The 15,417-nt window shown below is 43.5% G+C and overlaps 1 protein-coding gene across 2 annotated transcripts in view; it reads right to left on the reverse strand.

Moving 5' to 3' along the window:
* Nucleotides 1-11,385: 11,385 nt before the first annotated feature.
* lmbrd1 (LMBR1 domain containing 1) overlaps nt 11,386-15,417 on the reverse strand; it is a 237,771-nt gene continuing 233,739 nt past the window's right edge. The window contains exons 15-16 of one of the 2 annotated variants that reach the window (XM_078213300.1): nt 13,922-14,013; nt 11,386-12,076 (exon numbers count right to left, since the gene is read on the reverse strand). In XM_078213300.1, the coding sequence (XP_078069426.1) occupies nt 11,954-12,076; nt 13,922-14,013 (215 nt within the window). In that variant the 3' untranslated portion in view covers nt 11,386-11,953. The remainder of the gene's footprint in view (nt 12,077-13,921; nt 14,014-15,417) is intronic. The other variant, XM_078213298.1, reaches the window with a different exon arrangement.

Genomic DNA, 15,417 nt, shown 5'->3' on the forward strand with positions numbered 1-15,417 from the left:
CTGTGGCAGGGTTGTGTGGTGTCATGGTCACTGTTCTCCTGAAGGCTGGGTAGTTTGCTGCGGACAATGGTCTGTTTGAGGTTGTGCGGTTGTTTGAAGGCAAGAAGTGGGGGTGTGGGGATGGCCTTGGCGAGATGTTCGTCTTCATCAATGACATGTTGAAGGCTCCGGAGGAGATGCCGTAGCTTCTCTGCTCCGGGGAAGTACTGGATGACGAAGGGTACTCTGTCCACCGTGTCCCATGTTTGTCTTCTGAGGAGGTCGGTGCGGTTTTTCGCTGTGGCACGTTGGAACTGTTGATCAATGAGTCGAGCGCCATATCCTGTTCTTATGGGGGCATCTTTCAGCGTCTGGAGGTGTCTGTTGCAATTCTCCTCATCCGAGCAGATCCTGTGTATACGGAGGGCTTGTCCGTAGGGGATGGCTTCTTTAACGTGTTTAGGGTGGAAGCTGGAGAAGTGGAGCATCGTGAGGTTATCCGTGGGCTTGCAGTACAGTGAGGTGCTGAGGTGACCATCTTTAATGGAGATGCATGTATCCAAGAATGCAACCGATTCCGGAGAGTAGTCTATGGTGAGTCTGATGGTGGGATGGAACTTGTTGATGTCATCATAGAGTTGTTTCAGTGATTGTTCACCATGAGTCCAAAGGAAGAAAATGTCATCGATGTATCTAGTGTATAGCATCGGTTGAAGGTCCCGTGCGGTGAAGAAGTCTTGTTCGAACCTGTGCATGAAGATGTTGGCATATTGAGGTGCGGATTTTGTCCCCATGGCTGTTCCGTGTGTCTGGATGAAGAACTGGTTGTTGAAGGTGAAGATATTGTGGTCCAGGATGAAGCGGATGAGATGTAAAATTGCATCTGGAAACTGGCAGTTGTTGGCGCTGAGCACTGAGGCCGTTGCAGCGTTGCAGCATCTCATGTGAGAACACCATCCACCAGGTACACGGTACATACTCTTGCAACTCGGCCAACGTTGTCTACCTGATACGCTGCAAGAAAGGATGTCCCGAGGCATGGTACATTGGGGAAACTATGCAGACGCTGCGACAACGGATGAATGAACACCGCTCGACAATCACCAGGCAAGACTGTTCTCTTCCTGTTGGGGAGCACTTCAGCGGTCACGGGCATTCGGCCTCTGATATTCGGGTAAGCGTTCTCCAAGGCGGCCTTTGCGACACACGACGGCGCAGAGTCGCTGAGCAGAAACTGATAGCCAAGTTCCGCACACACGAGGACGGCCTCAACCGGGATATTGGGTTCATGTCACACTATTTGTAACCCCCACAGAGTTTCACTGGCTGTCTTGTCTGGAGACAATACACATCTTTTTAGCCTGTCTTGATGCTCTCTCCACTCACGTTGTTTTGTTTCTTAAAGACTTGATTAGTTGTAAGTATTCGCATTCCAACCATTATTCATGTAAATTGAGTTTGTGTCTTTATATGCTCTGTTTGTGAACAGAATTCCCACTCACCTGAAGAAGGGGCTTGGAGCTCCGAAAGCTTGTGTGGCTTTTGCTACCAAATAAACCTGTTGGACTTTAACCTGGTGTTGTTAAACTTCTTACTGGGTTTCCTCCCACAGTTAGGTTGATTGGCCATATCAAATTGACCCTAATGTCAGGGGATTAGCAGGGTAAATATGTGGGGTTACAGGAATAGGGCCTGGGTGGGATTGTGGTCGGTGCAGACTCGATGGGCCAGATGGTTTTTCACCTCCTTCTGCACTGTCGGGATTCTATGATTCTAGGCTCACATTAATGCTGCAGTGAAGTTACTGTGAAGATCCCCTAGTCGCCACACTCCGGTGCCTGTTCGGGTACACTGAGGGAGAATTTAGCATGGCCAATGCACTTAACCAGCACATCCTTTGGACTGTGGGAGGAAACCGGAGCACCCGGAGGAAACCCATGCAGACAAGGGGAGAACGTGCAAACTTCGCACAGACAGTGACCCAAGCCGGGAATTGAACCCTGGTCCCTGGAGCCGTGAGACAGCAATGCTAACCATTGTGCCACCATGGACATGAAGCATCTTTTGAAATCTCACATATTGTTCTTCAGTTTCTCCATAATTTGTTTTACCTAATAAAAACTAATTGCAACACACACGAGCAATTATACAGAATACATTGAAATGATTCAATCATTCTTCTGCTGAACATGTTCAAAAATATAATTAAAAAAACATAGCAAAATGATGGCCTTGTAAAGTGTGCAATATACTGTGACTTACCTAGCAAAGACTGACTGGAGGACTTCAATTTGAATATAAATGGGGTTTCTCTTGCTGCAGTAGTCCTATAGACATGAAGGGATTCTATGAACACAATGACCAGAAAAGGGAAATAGGATCTCCGCTTGATATTTCATCCACAGGATGCTGCCTGCAGCTTTGCAGCACCTCAATACTCAATGGATTCCCAGCTTAGATGAATTCAGTCCATGACAAAGCACTCAAATCCACAACCACACGAGCTCGAGTTAAAATTGATCCTAACCAATCCAAATGGGAGTCAACAGTGTTAAAAATGTCTGGGAATACTCATGTGTCTCACAGCAGTGCAGCTTAAATAAATAAGGATATGGGAGTGTTACAGGGACAGGACCTGGATGAGATTGTTGTGTGTGCAGCCTTGATTGGCCAAATGGCTGCCTTCTGCACTGTAGGGATTCTATGATTATATAATATGTTGTGTCGTTATTTAAAACTGTAAACAGACCATTAATCCTTGGTATTAGGCAATTTAAACAATGAAATCAGCCTAGTAATATTTAGAAAAAGCTATTGAGGAATTGAATATTGCTGAAAAATAGAGATTCTGTCAAAGTTTTTTGTCTTGCATGTGTTTTGTTATGTGTTTTGAAGTGTTAAGTGGTAGAATACAGCCTGTACTCCTCATTACACAAAACCGGAGCAAAATGTTGTAACACCAAACAAAACATCAGGCTTTTAGATGTGATTGTGTGATTGGACAGCACTTGCTGAACAATCCAGAGTGTGCTAATAGTTACACTAACAACATAGGGAGGCACGGTGGCACAGTGATTACAGTTACCTCAGCATCAGGGACCCGGGTTCAATTTCCAGCTTGGGTCACTGCCTGTGCAGAGTCTTCGTGTTCTCCCCGTGTCTGTGTGGGTTTCCTCTGGGTGCTCCGGTTTCCTCCCACAGTCCGATAGATGTGCTGGTTAGGTGCATTGACCATGCAAAATTCGCCTTCAGTGTACCAGAACAGGCGCTGGAGTGTGGGGACGAGGGGATTTTCAAAATAACTTCATTGCAGTGTTAATGTAATGCTGCTTGTGACATTAATAAATAAACTTAAAATTTCTTTTCTCCAGTAGTATAAATTGTGAAAGTTTGAAATTTTGTCTTCTTGTGTTTGTCCTGATGAGTGCAAGATGAAAAGCTTCAGCAACACGTCTCTGCTTTCAGCCATAATCACATTCTGTACAAGCAAGCAACTGGCACAATACTGGAATGTTTGGTCCTTAAAAACACCACTCTCCCCCTTGCAAAAATAAGCTTCACAGCACAAATCATTGTGTATTCAAAGGTGCCAGGTAGAAGAAGCAGAAGAATACGCCAATAATAACTTGCATTTATATAGCAATCTGAACAAGGCAGTGCATGTAGATAAAAAGTAAAGTCTCCATAGTCCCAGATAATGATAGGCTCTCCTCAAAGGGGAGAGCCAACTGGTGGTCATTTGACCTGAGGATCGCCACACCTCAGGCAAGAGGCAAGGTTGAGAAGGCAGGGCCTTCATGAATAATCTCAACCGGTACGGGAATTGAATTCACGCTATCAACATCGCTCAACGTCACTAACCAGCCGTCCAGCCAACTGCGCTAAACCGACCCTCCCATAATTAGATACGATTTGAGTGAGTCGCAAAAGGAGATATTAGGATGGACAAGAAATATCTTGAGGGAGGAAAGGGATGTGGAGAGATTTGAGGGAGGAAATTCCACAGCTTAGTTCCTGAATGGGCAAAACGGCAAAAATTATTGTATGCAGTTTTAGTGTCTTTATCTGAGGAAGGATGTCCTTGCTATAGAGGGAGTGCAGAGAAGGTTTACCAGGTTGATTCCTGGGATGGCAGGTCTGTCATATGAGGAGAGACTATGTCAGTTAGGATTATATTTACTGGAGTTTAGAAGAGTGAGAAGGGGTCTCAGAAACCTATAAAATTCTGACAGGGTAAGACAGGATAGATTCAGAAAACATGTTCCCAATGAGTCTAGAACTAGGGGTCATAGTTTGAGGATAAAGGATAAACCTTTTAGAACTGAGGTGAGGTGAAGTTTCTTCACCCAAAGAGTGGTGAATGTGTGGATTCATTACCACAGAATGTAGTTGAGGCCAAAACGTTGTCTGATTTCAAGAAGAAATTAGTTATAGCTCTCGGGGCTAAAGGGATCAAGGGATATGGGAGGAAGGTGGGGAGGGGGCGGGGCGGGGCGGAGGAGGTGGGGAGGGGGCGGGGCGGAGGGGGCGGGATATCAGGATATTGAATATGATCAGCCATGATCAAAATGATTGGCGGAACGAAATGAAGGGCGGCACGGTAGCACAGTAGTTAGCACTGCTGCTTCACAGCTCCAGGGTCCCGGGTTCGATTCCCGGCTCGGGTCACTGTCTGTGTGGAGTTTGCACATTCTCCTCGTGTCTGCGTGGGTTTCCTCCGGGTGCTCCGGTTTCCTCCCACAGTCCAAAGATGTGCGGGTTAGGTTGATTGGCCAGGTTAAAAATTGCCCCTTAGAGTCCTGAGATGCGTAGGTTAGTGGGATTAGTGGGTAAATATGTGGGGGTAGGGCCTGGGTGGGATTGTGGTCGGTGCAGACTCGATGGGCCGAATGGCCTCCTTCTGCACTGTAGGGTTTGTATGAACAGACTCAAAGGGCCGAATAGCCTACTCCTGCTTCTTATTTCTATGTTTCTAAATGGATTTCAACACAGGTCAACTGTGAGGTCATCCAACCTTAGCCTAAAAAAAAGATCTGAGCATTATTTAAATAACGAAAAGCTAGGAACAGCAGGGATCCAAATAGATTCAGGGGTCCATGTACACAGACCACTAAACTGTAGTAGTCAAGTACAAAAAAGCCCTCTACTACTGGAGAGTGAGAAAATAAAGGGAAGTTAAGCTACAGACATAAAAATCCCTGGTTAGATCATATCTGGAGTATTGTGTACAGTTCTGGGGACAACCCCGAGGAAAGGGTTCATTGAAGGAAAGTAGATTCATCAGAATATTACCAGAGCCTGAAATATGACAGTGATTACACAAACTGATCTTGTATTCCCCAGAACATAGAAGGTTCTGGATTTTGAAAGGGGTTGATGAGCTACAGATACTGTTTCTCCACTGATGTTGAGTGGAGGACAAAAAGGCAGAACCTTAAAATAATAGTCATTAAAGAGAGAAGAAATATTGCATCATATATAAAATAATCAAAATATGAGATGCTCTGTCACAATAAACAGTAAGAAGTCTCACAACACCAGGTTAAAATCCAACAGGTTTATTTGGAATCACAAGCTTTCGGGGGGCTCACCTGATGAAGGAGTCCATCCCAGTCCAACGTCGGCACCTCTTCATCATAATAAAGAGTGTATGCTAATTCAATAACTAATTTCAAAGGAGAGGGAGTCTGGGCAGGTGGATGGATTAAAATCCAGGTTGGCCATGAACTCATGGAATGGCAGAAAAGAGTAGAGGGGCTGAATGGTCGATGCTTGATCATCTGGCTTTAGGCAGCTGAAAATGAAAATTGGGGATACCGAAATTGGAGTGATGCTGAGATTTTGGATGGTTGTTGAACAGGGGCTAATGGAGGCTGGGCTCAGTGTTTTAAATGGAGTTTCTCATTGTCCTTCAGACAAACTCCAGGCCTGACAGACTGGCCTTAGAAAAAGGCTTGGAATTATCAGTTGGCATTCTCATTTGACTTTATACAGCCAGTCTGTCAGTGTCGGTGGGAGCTCCACCACATCACTGTGCTGCTGCACTCCCTACCTTCCGGCAGCTTGGAAATACCAATTTTCTTGGAAAAGCCCACCGGAAAAGCACAAAGCTGCCCGAAGGTGGGAAGCAGCAACGCAGCAACAGGGTGTAACCAACCTGACACTGAACATCTACTCAATCATCCTGTAATCATTTTAGAGTCAATCTGATGCTGGGTGAGGGGGGTGGGTTGAAGGTATTGTGGGGGTGGGGGGGGGGATGGTGGTGGAGGGTTTGCGTGGGTAGTGGGTGAGATAAGGGTGTGAAGGGATAGGTGGTGGGGTAGGGGTGGTGGGACAGAGGAGTGAGGGATCAGATTCATGAGGGGATTTGGGGGTGACAAGTTGTGGGGGACATCAGGGGCTGAGGCTCAGGCCAGAGGGAGCGGGTTAGGGGAAGGTGTCAGGTCAGCAGGAGTGTTGTTTGGGTTGGGTTGGTTGAGGGGGGTGTGGGGGGGTGGACTGGGTCAGAGTATGGATTTCAATTCAGGGGTGGGGGTGATACAATTGTGAACCAGTCTTTGTCTTCTGGCCTCAAAAGATTTTGGGTGGCTGGCCGGTCTAGTCATGGCCAAGAGTGAAAGTCCAGGAGTGAAATCCCTATTTATTACCTAGAGATTGTTTAAGGAAAGATTTTACAAGTTTCTACATCATCTTAGGTTCAGCTCAGATAGGCTGTAAATTCGCAGGGTACAACACTATTTATGAGACAGCTTCTTTTAAAAAAAATTAATTTATGGCATGTGGGAGTCACTGGCTAGGCCAACATTTATTGCCTGTCCGCATTTATTGCGGCACGGTAGCACAGTGGTTAGCACTGCTGCTTCACAGCTCCAGGGTCCCGGGTTCAATTCCCGGCTCGGGTCACTGTCTGTGTGGAGTTTGCACATTCTCCTCGTGTCTGCGTGGGTTTCCTCCGGGTGCTCCGGTTTCCTCCCACAGTCCAAAGATGTGCGGGTTAGGTTGATTGGCCAGGTTAAAAATTGCCCCTTAGAATCCTAAAATGCGTAGGTTAGAGGGATTAGCGGGTAAATATGTGGGGGTAGGGCCTGGGTGGGATTGTGGTCGGTGCAGACTCGATGGGCCGAATGGCCTCCTTCTGCACTGTAGGGTTTCTATGATGATTATGAAAGTATCTAGTTTCCCTAATTGCTCTGGAGAAGGTGGTGGTGAGCTGCCTTCTTGAGCCACTGCAGTCCAGGGGAGGGTTAAACAACTGACAGTTGTTTAATCATTCCACTTTTTTGCTCAGGAGTCATAGCGTTATAGAATCCTACAGTGCAGAAAGAGGCCATTCGGCCCATTGAGTCTGCATCGACCACAATCCCACCCTGACCTTATCCCCATAACGCCATGCATTTACCCTAGCTAGTCCCCCTGACACTAAGGGGCAATTTATCATGGCCAATCCACCTGACCCGCACATCTTTGGACTGTGGGAGGAAACCGGTCATGTGAACGTTCTGATTAACGATAAAATAGAATCTAATTACACCCCTCATATTAAACAATTATATCGAATAGCATCATGCAGCCAGGAAGGAGAAACTGCTACTCCTTCTGCAGAATGGAAAAGATTTTGTGCAGTTTATGTGGGTTGCAAGTACTGAATCTTTCCTCCAATTCTGGTGCAATGTTCACAAGACAGCGTCATATATAACTAATGGGATATTTTACTATCAAATTAACAACATTGTACAATGCTGTTAAAGTAAAATTTGTATTAGCTCGTTTGTAGAGTAGCCAAGGCGGGATCACCATTAGGCTGCGTACACAGGAACACTGCATTATATCATTGTTGCTCATAATAGTAATGATCCACACTGTATGTACATCGGATGATATTTGCAACCAGATGTCAACAATGGGTGTTATTCATTTTACTAGGACCTTTCGGTGATTGTTTAGTGAATGAATTAGTGAATCTTGTAAAGGAAAAAGAATGTGTTGCATGATTGAGGGGGAGGATTAAGAGTGGGTGCAGAAATAAGTGACTCAAATACATGAGAAACACCACGGCCCCTGATTTTTCTCCCTGGCCCTAGACAGATATAGCAATGCAAAGGCATTTAAGAAGAGAATTCCAAGAGTGAAATAACCCGATAGCTGAAGGTTCTGCCACTGCAGGAATGCAGTGGACCAAGGGTGTGAAGTTCAATAATCTTCAGGAGGTGCAGTGAGAGAATGGAGGAATTTATAAATGTATATGACAATTGAGACTTTAGACTTGCTCACTGGCCTCTAAATTACATCAACTCATCAAAAGCACCGCTGCTCAGATCCAGGTTCAGAAGAGAAATATTTAGGGTGGCACAGTGGTTAGCACTGTTACCTCACAGCGCCAGGGACCAGGTTCGATTCCCAGCTTGCGTGACTGCCTGTGGAGTTTGCACATTCTCAACCATGTCTGTGATTTCCTCCAGGTGCTCCAGTTTCGTCTCTGATGGGGATAGTATAGAATTCTTAGTATGAGGCCCTTCATTTTAGTTTTACTATAACAAGGAGACTAGGTTAAGGTAATTATAAAGTGCCTTATATATAGTGAGAATTCACAGTGCGCTTGGAACAAAATATGTAAAGATATTATAAACTGTATAAACACAAATTAACCAAGTATTATAAGGTTAAATTGTATTTTCAATATATATGTATTGTGTGCCTTAGCCAACTTCATTCTGAATGCAGTATGATGGGAAACACAGTGGAGACAGACCAAATTCCTTTAACACAATGGGGCACAGAAAGGCAATTTCTCTTATCTGTTTGGGGCATGTGAAAATACGTTTAATCATAGGCCTGGCATTTAAGGGAGTAAATCCGTTCATGGGTAGCAAGGCTGGAGCAGTCTCTTAAGCTGCTAAAGGAGGCCCCGGTTCCAGCGAGAGAGTGATTCCTTTTGCCAATTAAAAATCACAGATGTTAGCTATGGCCTTGGACACTGGAAATGACATGGGTTAGGTTTCCTAGGTAAGGGGGAGGAACCTACATGGGCAATGGCTAAGGTAATAATGTCTAATATTGTGATTCGACCCTCCAGTCTAATTGACGAGACTGGGTGGGATATGGAAATGTTCAGAATAATATAATTTTGCCTTGCAATATTAGCTGTGAGGGGACAGTTAGCCCTCATTGACTGTGTCTCCCTCCTGATGCATGAATTAGCAAATAAATTCCTTTTCATTCTTTAACCATATACTGTCTTTCACAGTCTTATGTGTTGGCTGAGTGAGGTCAGCTATATACAGGGCACCCCAGGGACACCTTAGAAAAATTCCTCTCACACACTCCAACGATGAGTGGATTAGGTGGATTGGCCATGCTAAATTGCCTCTTAGTGTCAGGGGGTCTAGCTTGGGTACATGCATGGGGTTATGGAGATAGGGCCTGGGCGGGATTGTGTTGGTGCAGACTCGATTGGCCGAATGGCCTCCTTCTGCACTGTAGGATTCTATGATTGTGTGTGTAGGTTAGTGAATTAGTCATGGTAAATGCACGGGGTTCCAGGGATGGGGTGTGGCCTAGTGTAAGATGCTGTTTTAGAAAGACAGTACATACTTGATGGGCTGAATGGCCTCCTTCTGCACTGTAGGGATTCTGTGATATCTAGATATTCAATTTAAAATCTCGAGGTATAAGACACATGAGATTACTCATTTTGAATTAGTTGGTCACAACATCATGGGCCGAAGGGCCTGTTCTGTGCTGTACTGTTCTATGTTAGTCATAATGTAAACATTTTCATTTATCTGGCTAACTTGAACTAAAATAGAACTGAAAGTCACCTTTTTTGATTGTGAAGCACTTGTGTTGGACAGATTCCAGTTTTTGATGTTTTGTCTATGGATGTTGTCAGACGTTACCATTTCAGTAACTTTACATGAGCAGTCCTTCGCCAAAGTTGCATAAGACAGTGACATTTGTAGGATGCTTAAGAAAAGTTGTTTCATATGTTTGCCGGTTAAAGAAAACACCACACAACTGGCATGCAAATCATCCCAAAATATCAACCTATTAATTGAACTGCCCTACTGAGCTCAAGAAGAGTATTATCTTTTACTGACTTCTCGGTTCAATGCATCCCCACAGAGCACCTGATATGTTACACCAGCTACGGATGGTTACAGGTTAGGATCCTTTGCTGTAATACATGCTTTATGGATATTGGTTTTTTGAAAGCCTGCATTATGTACCTATATTAACTGCTGTTTTGTTTGTTTAATGAAGGTCAATCTCAAGATTGACATTTTCTATCTTAGTTCAACGTAACCTGTTTCATTCGAGTAAAAAAAGTAAAGTTTATTAGTCACAAGTAAGGCTTTCATTAACACATTTCATTAACACCGCAGTGAAGTTATTGTGAAATTCCTGTAGTTGCCACAGTCCAGCACCTGTTGGGGTCAAATCACTTAACCAGCACGTCTTTCAGACTGTGGGAGGAAACCGGAGCACCTGGAGGAAACCCACGCAGACACGGGGAGAATGTACAAACTCCACACAGACAGTGACCCAAGCTGGGAATCGAACCCGGGTCCCTGGCGCTGTGAGGCAGCAATGCTGCTAACCACTGTGCCACCGAAGGCATTGCTGATGGCTTTGAAGTGGAAAAGGAAACAACAAGAGAGCCCAAAGCCCACGGTTACATCCTATAACATTTCTGAAGCATATTCTATAACATTAAGAGTATGGAAGTCACGCTAACAAAAAAGTGACAACGGTGTAGATGGCGCACAGCTACAATGTCCTCCACAGTCAAATGGCCCACTGGCACTCACATGATGAATGATCAATGCTGACAGCAGACTTGCGAGGCTGCCAGTCCTGTGAAATTGCAAAGGGAGAAGGACACAGAGTGGTCAGCTGCCTTCCTGAATAAAACTGAGTGCGGCTTTGCTAGGCCATACCCGAGGGCAGATGATAGTTGACCACATTGCTGCAGCCACGTCTGGGCCAGAATGGGGAAAAAAAATGGCACATTTCTATTCTTACAGGAGATTAGTGATCGAGATAAGTTTTCACAATCTGGTAGTTTTATGGTCACCATTACTGGTACTAGCTTTTAACTTCAGCTTTATTTAATTTAAGTTCCCCCAGCTGTCTTGGATGGGCTTGAACTCACATCTTTGCTCTCAGTTCTCACTAAGGGTCAACCAGACTCGAAACGTTGGCCAACTTCTCTCTCCACAAATGCTGCCAGACCTGCTGAGATTTTCCAGCATTTTCTGTTTTTGTTTCAGATTGCAGCATCTGCAGTAATTTGCGTTTATCTTTGTATTGTTTGCCTGGGTAAGTGGATTATTAGTCAAGTAATATTACCACTGTGCTACCGTATCCCCCTTCCATGAAGAAAAAAATGAAAATCTCATCCAGGAATTTCTGTAGTTGTTTTTATTATAAATGTAATTTACAGATGACATAGATTGCTTTTTTAAACTCTGCAATTAAACTCAACAATCAGTGATTACTTAGTAAAAAAAATAGCCATGAAAGCAATTTTAACTAAAGCATAAAATACATTGCTTAGTTCTGTATGCAACCACAAAATTAAAATGAGCAAATTTTCCAAGACTGCAATTTGATGTTAAGAGGCAAAAAACATTTATTGAATGTAATTTCAGAGATTACATGCAGTGATCTGCAAATTAGTCTGCTCCATTTAAAACCATTTAGAAAATTAGCAGCCCTTTCTAACGCATTTGAAAAAAAAAATGTTGGCAGCAGTATGCCTGAATTTAATACAATATATTGTATGGATTCAGTTTTTCCTCTTTTACAACTTCACCCATCTCCCGTACCCCTTCTTCAAAGTTTGCACTCAAAAGGGGAACAAATGCAGCTCCTTTTCTAGGTCAGTTTAAACACTTCAGCATAAATAGAGATTTCCCTCTCCCCCCCACACAAACCATAGAAGTTAAAGCTTGAGGGACTCGGCGTAGATTTAAATGCGACGTCTCTCCATGAGATCGTCATCACTTAAATCTGAATCATCGTCATCTACCTCCCCCTCAATGACTGATCGTTTCCCTTTGCAACAGGAGACGATTAGCCCAATTAGGAAGACCTGTGAATACAAAATAGTCCCATTAATGCAAAGCATGAATTGAAACATTTCAAAAGGTGACTTTTAAAAAAAAACAAAAACTGCTCACAGTTACAATATTGACTGAAATAGAGAGAGAACACTGTAGAAACTGGGTCACAGAAAATAAGTAATGTTGAATAATGGGGTATCAAACACTCCCAGACCAGGTAAGACAGGGCCAAATTCTTCTTTTCATCAGTGTAGGCTCAAAACTTCCAAAGCACACTGTTGACTACAGTAATGTGACATTTACATTCTTTGCAAGATGCATCCTTTTTTCCCCAATAAGTGAGACAACCAGCTTAATGCCAAATTGTGGGATGTTTTATATCCATTGTACGTAAAAGAAAGTTAACTGATTAAAATAAAAGCCTTGCACATTCTGCATGTGTTATTTTGGAAGACAGGCCTGTAAATCATTTGCTCATGAAATTCAGCACTTATAGGCACCTTATCCCCCCAACACTGTTCTTGGACTTGAAATTAATGAAGAGTTTGTTCCATGCTGTTCTCAGGACAGGAAGGACACATCTGCCAATCTCACTGGGCACCAGATACAAATGCCACCAATTGTCTCAGGTTTCTTTACGCCAGCCATATGACAGATGGAGTTGAATCCCATGTCAACTCTGAAAGGAAATCTTGGGAGAGACAGGGACAATTGGAGTGCCAGTGACTTGGGTTCTGCTGCCTTCCCCATCTTGTTCCACTGGAGTTACACAGCTTTCTGTGGAAAATCCAAGCTCTGTGTTTCTCCCTCCAAAGAATAAAAGAATGAGGTCCATATAGAGTCAGAGGTTTACAGCATGGAAACAGGACCTTTGACCCAACTTGTCCATGCCGCCCAGTTTTTACCACTAGTCCCAATTGCCCACATTTGGCCCATATCCCTCTATAGCCATCTTATCCATGTAACTGTCTAAATGCTTTTTAAAAGACAAAATTGTCTACTACTGCCTCTGGCAGCTCATTTCAGACACTCACCACCCTGAGTGAAAAAATTGCCCCTCTGGACCCTTTTGTATCTCTCAACTTAAACCAATGCCCTCTAAGTTTAGATTCTCCTGCCTTTGGGAAAAGGTGTTGAATATCTACCTTATCTATGCCCCTCATTATTTTATAGACCTCTATAAGATCGCCACTAAGCCTCCTACACTTCAGGGAAAAAAGTCCCAGTCTATCTAGCCTCTCCTTATAACTCAAACCATCAAGTCCCGGTAGCATCCTAGTAAATCTTTTCTGCACTCTTTCCAGTTTAATAATATCCTTTCTATAATAGAGTGACCAGAACTGTACACAGTATTCCAAGTGTGGCCTCACTAATGTCTTGTACAACTTCAACAAGACGACCCAACTCCTGTATTCAATATTTTGACCAATGAAACCAAACATGCCAAATGCCTTCTTCACTGCCCTGTCCACCTGTGACTCCACCTTCAAGAAGCTATGAATCTGTACTCCTAGATTTCTTTGTTCTATATCTCCCCCCTACCATTAACTGCCCTGATTCGATCTACCAAAATGTGTCACCTCACATTTATCTAAACTAAACTCCATCTGCCATTCATTAGTCCACTGGCCCAACTGATCACAATCCCACTGCAATCCTAGATAATCTTCTTCACTGTCCACTATGCCACCAATCATGGTGTCATCTGTAGCTTAAAGTTGCCAAGTCAGGTACGTATGATTCAAGTGGTAGGCTAATGTTTTGTAATGATCCAAGGTTTTCTGTTAAGTTTTAGTGATAGTTTTAGTGATAATTTCAAGGATAAATGCTGGCCAGCAGTTAAACTAAAATAGCAACCAAAACAATATACTTACTGCAATGAACACCCAGTTGCCAAAGTAGTACACAACATTGAAGAACCAGAATTTGTGAAGAAACAGATATGTCCTTGTCACTGTGCACTGATCTGAAAAGTAAAGACAACAATCAAACTCTGAAATCAAGATGCATACTGAGAGTCAGATAACAGAGGCAATTTAGTTTGTATCCTCAATTTGCTACTCTCTTGCTTCTTGATCCACGTTAAGTACCCTCGAGTACTTTTGTGGCAGGCAACTAACAGCTGCAGCATGTTCAATGCAGTCTAAATGTGGAGATGTTCACCTGACGAAGGAGCAGCGCTCCGAAAGCTAGTGGCGTTTGCTACCAAATAAACCTGTTGGACTTTAACCTGGTGTTGTTAGATTCCTTACAATGCAGTCGAAGCCAATGATTCACTGAACAGGGATTGAAACCAGGAACGTGAATGGATTTCCTTCTCCTCCACACTGGACCTCAGTTTAGCTAATTCAGGCAGGTTAGGGATTGAACCTGGACCTTCCTGGTCTGTATATCTCTGCTACTCACTGTTGTAATCAGCTGAACCAGTAGAGTAGGTCAACGTCATTTTCTTAAAGTAAATGGCATGCTTGTTTACTTTGTACTCCCACTTTCATCTGCCTTTTGTTCCCATTTAGGATATGCACATGAATCTTTGCAATAATTGAATGCTTTGTCTTCATAAAGGAAGAGTGTGGTGCAGGCGTGACTCATTTACCTATCGCATATTAAATTACAGCACTGAATAACACTACACAAGTTCAGTGCTGAAGAAATACAGTAACTATGCACTCGGTAAGCTTGCCTCTTGAACATACATTAACTAATTGCAGTGTGTGACCTTCTTTCAATCTACCGAGTTACTTCAATTCAAAATTAGCCAAAAAGTATCAAATGAAGTCTCATGAAAGCTTAATGGAAAGAGTATGCAAAGGGTTACCGATAAAACCTTTCACTTGACTACTGCAAGGATATTTCCTGACTCGGCCTCACCCTCCAAACCAAATTGAGTTACCTACCGTCTTTGCTAACTTAAATTGGCACCTTTGCCCCAAACACCTCCAATTTAAAATTTTCAGATTTTTAACCCTTCATTGCATTCCTCCCTCCCTGTAACCTCCTCTCACTCCACCACCCTAATAACTCTAAACTCTCTATGGAGTCACCTCCATCACCCAGCAATTGCTGACCATGCCATCAGCCAAGAAAATATAACCAGGAAAGATTCGTAAAAGTGCCATCCTCGTTTCCCAAGTGTCCGTGCGAAAAAGGACAGTGTAATGTAGTTACAGGCAGGGTTATTATTTTTCCTTTTTACACTCTCATCTGGTTGTTGAGTGTTATAAATAGATGGGATAGTTTTCCCAAACCAGTAAAGCGAGGTCCTTATTCTCTGCACTGGACATTAGGTTGCACCCATAGCAAACCTCTGAGCTATTCAATATCAAGTTATTTCAGAATATCTTTGCTGCAGCGATCCTGTGGGATTGAC

This window comes from Mustelus asterias, chromosome 5, assembly GCF_964213995.1.
Source record: "Mustelus asterias chromosome 5, sMusAst1.hap1.1, whole genome shotgun sequence".
Lineage (NCBI taxonomy): Eukaryota > Metazoa > Chordata > Chondrichthyes > Carcharhiniformes > Triakidae > Mustelus > Mustelus asterias.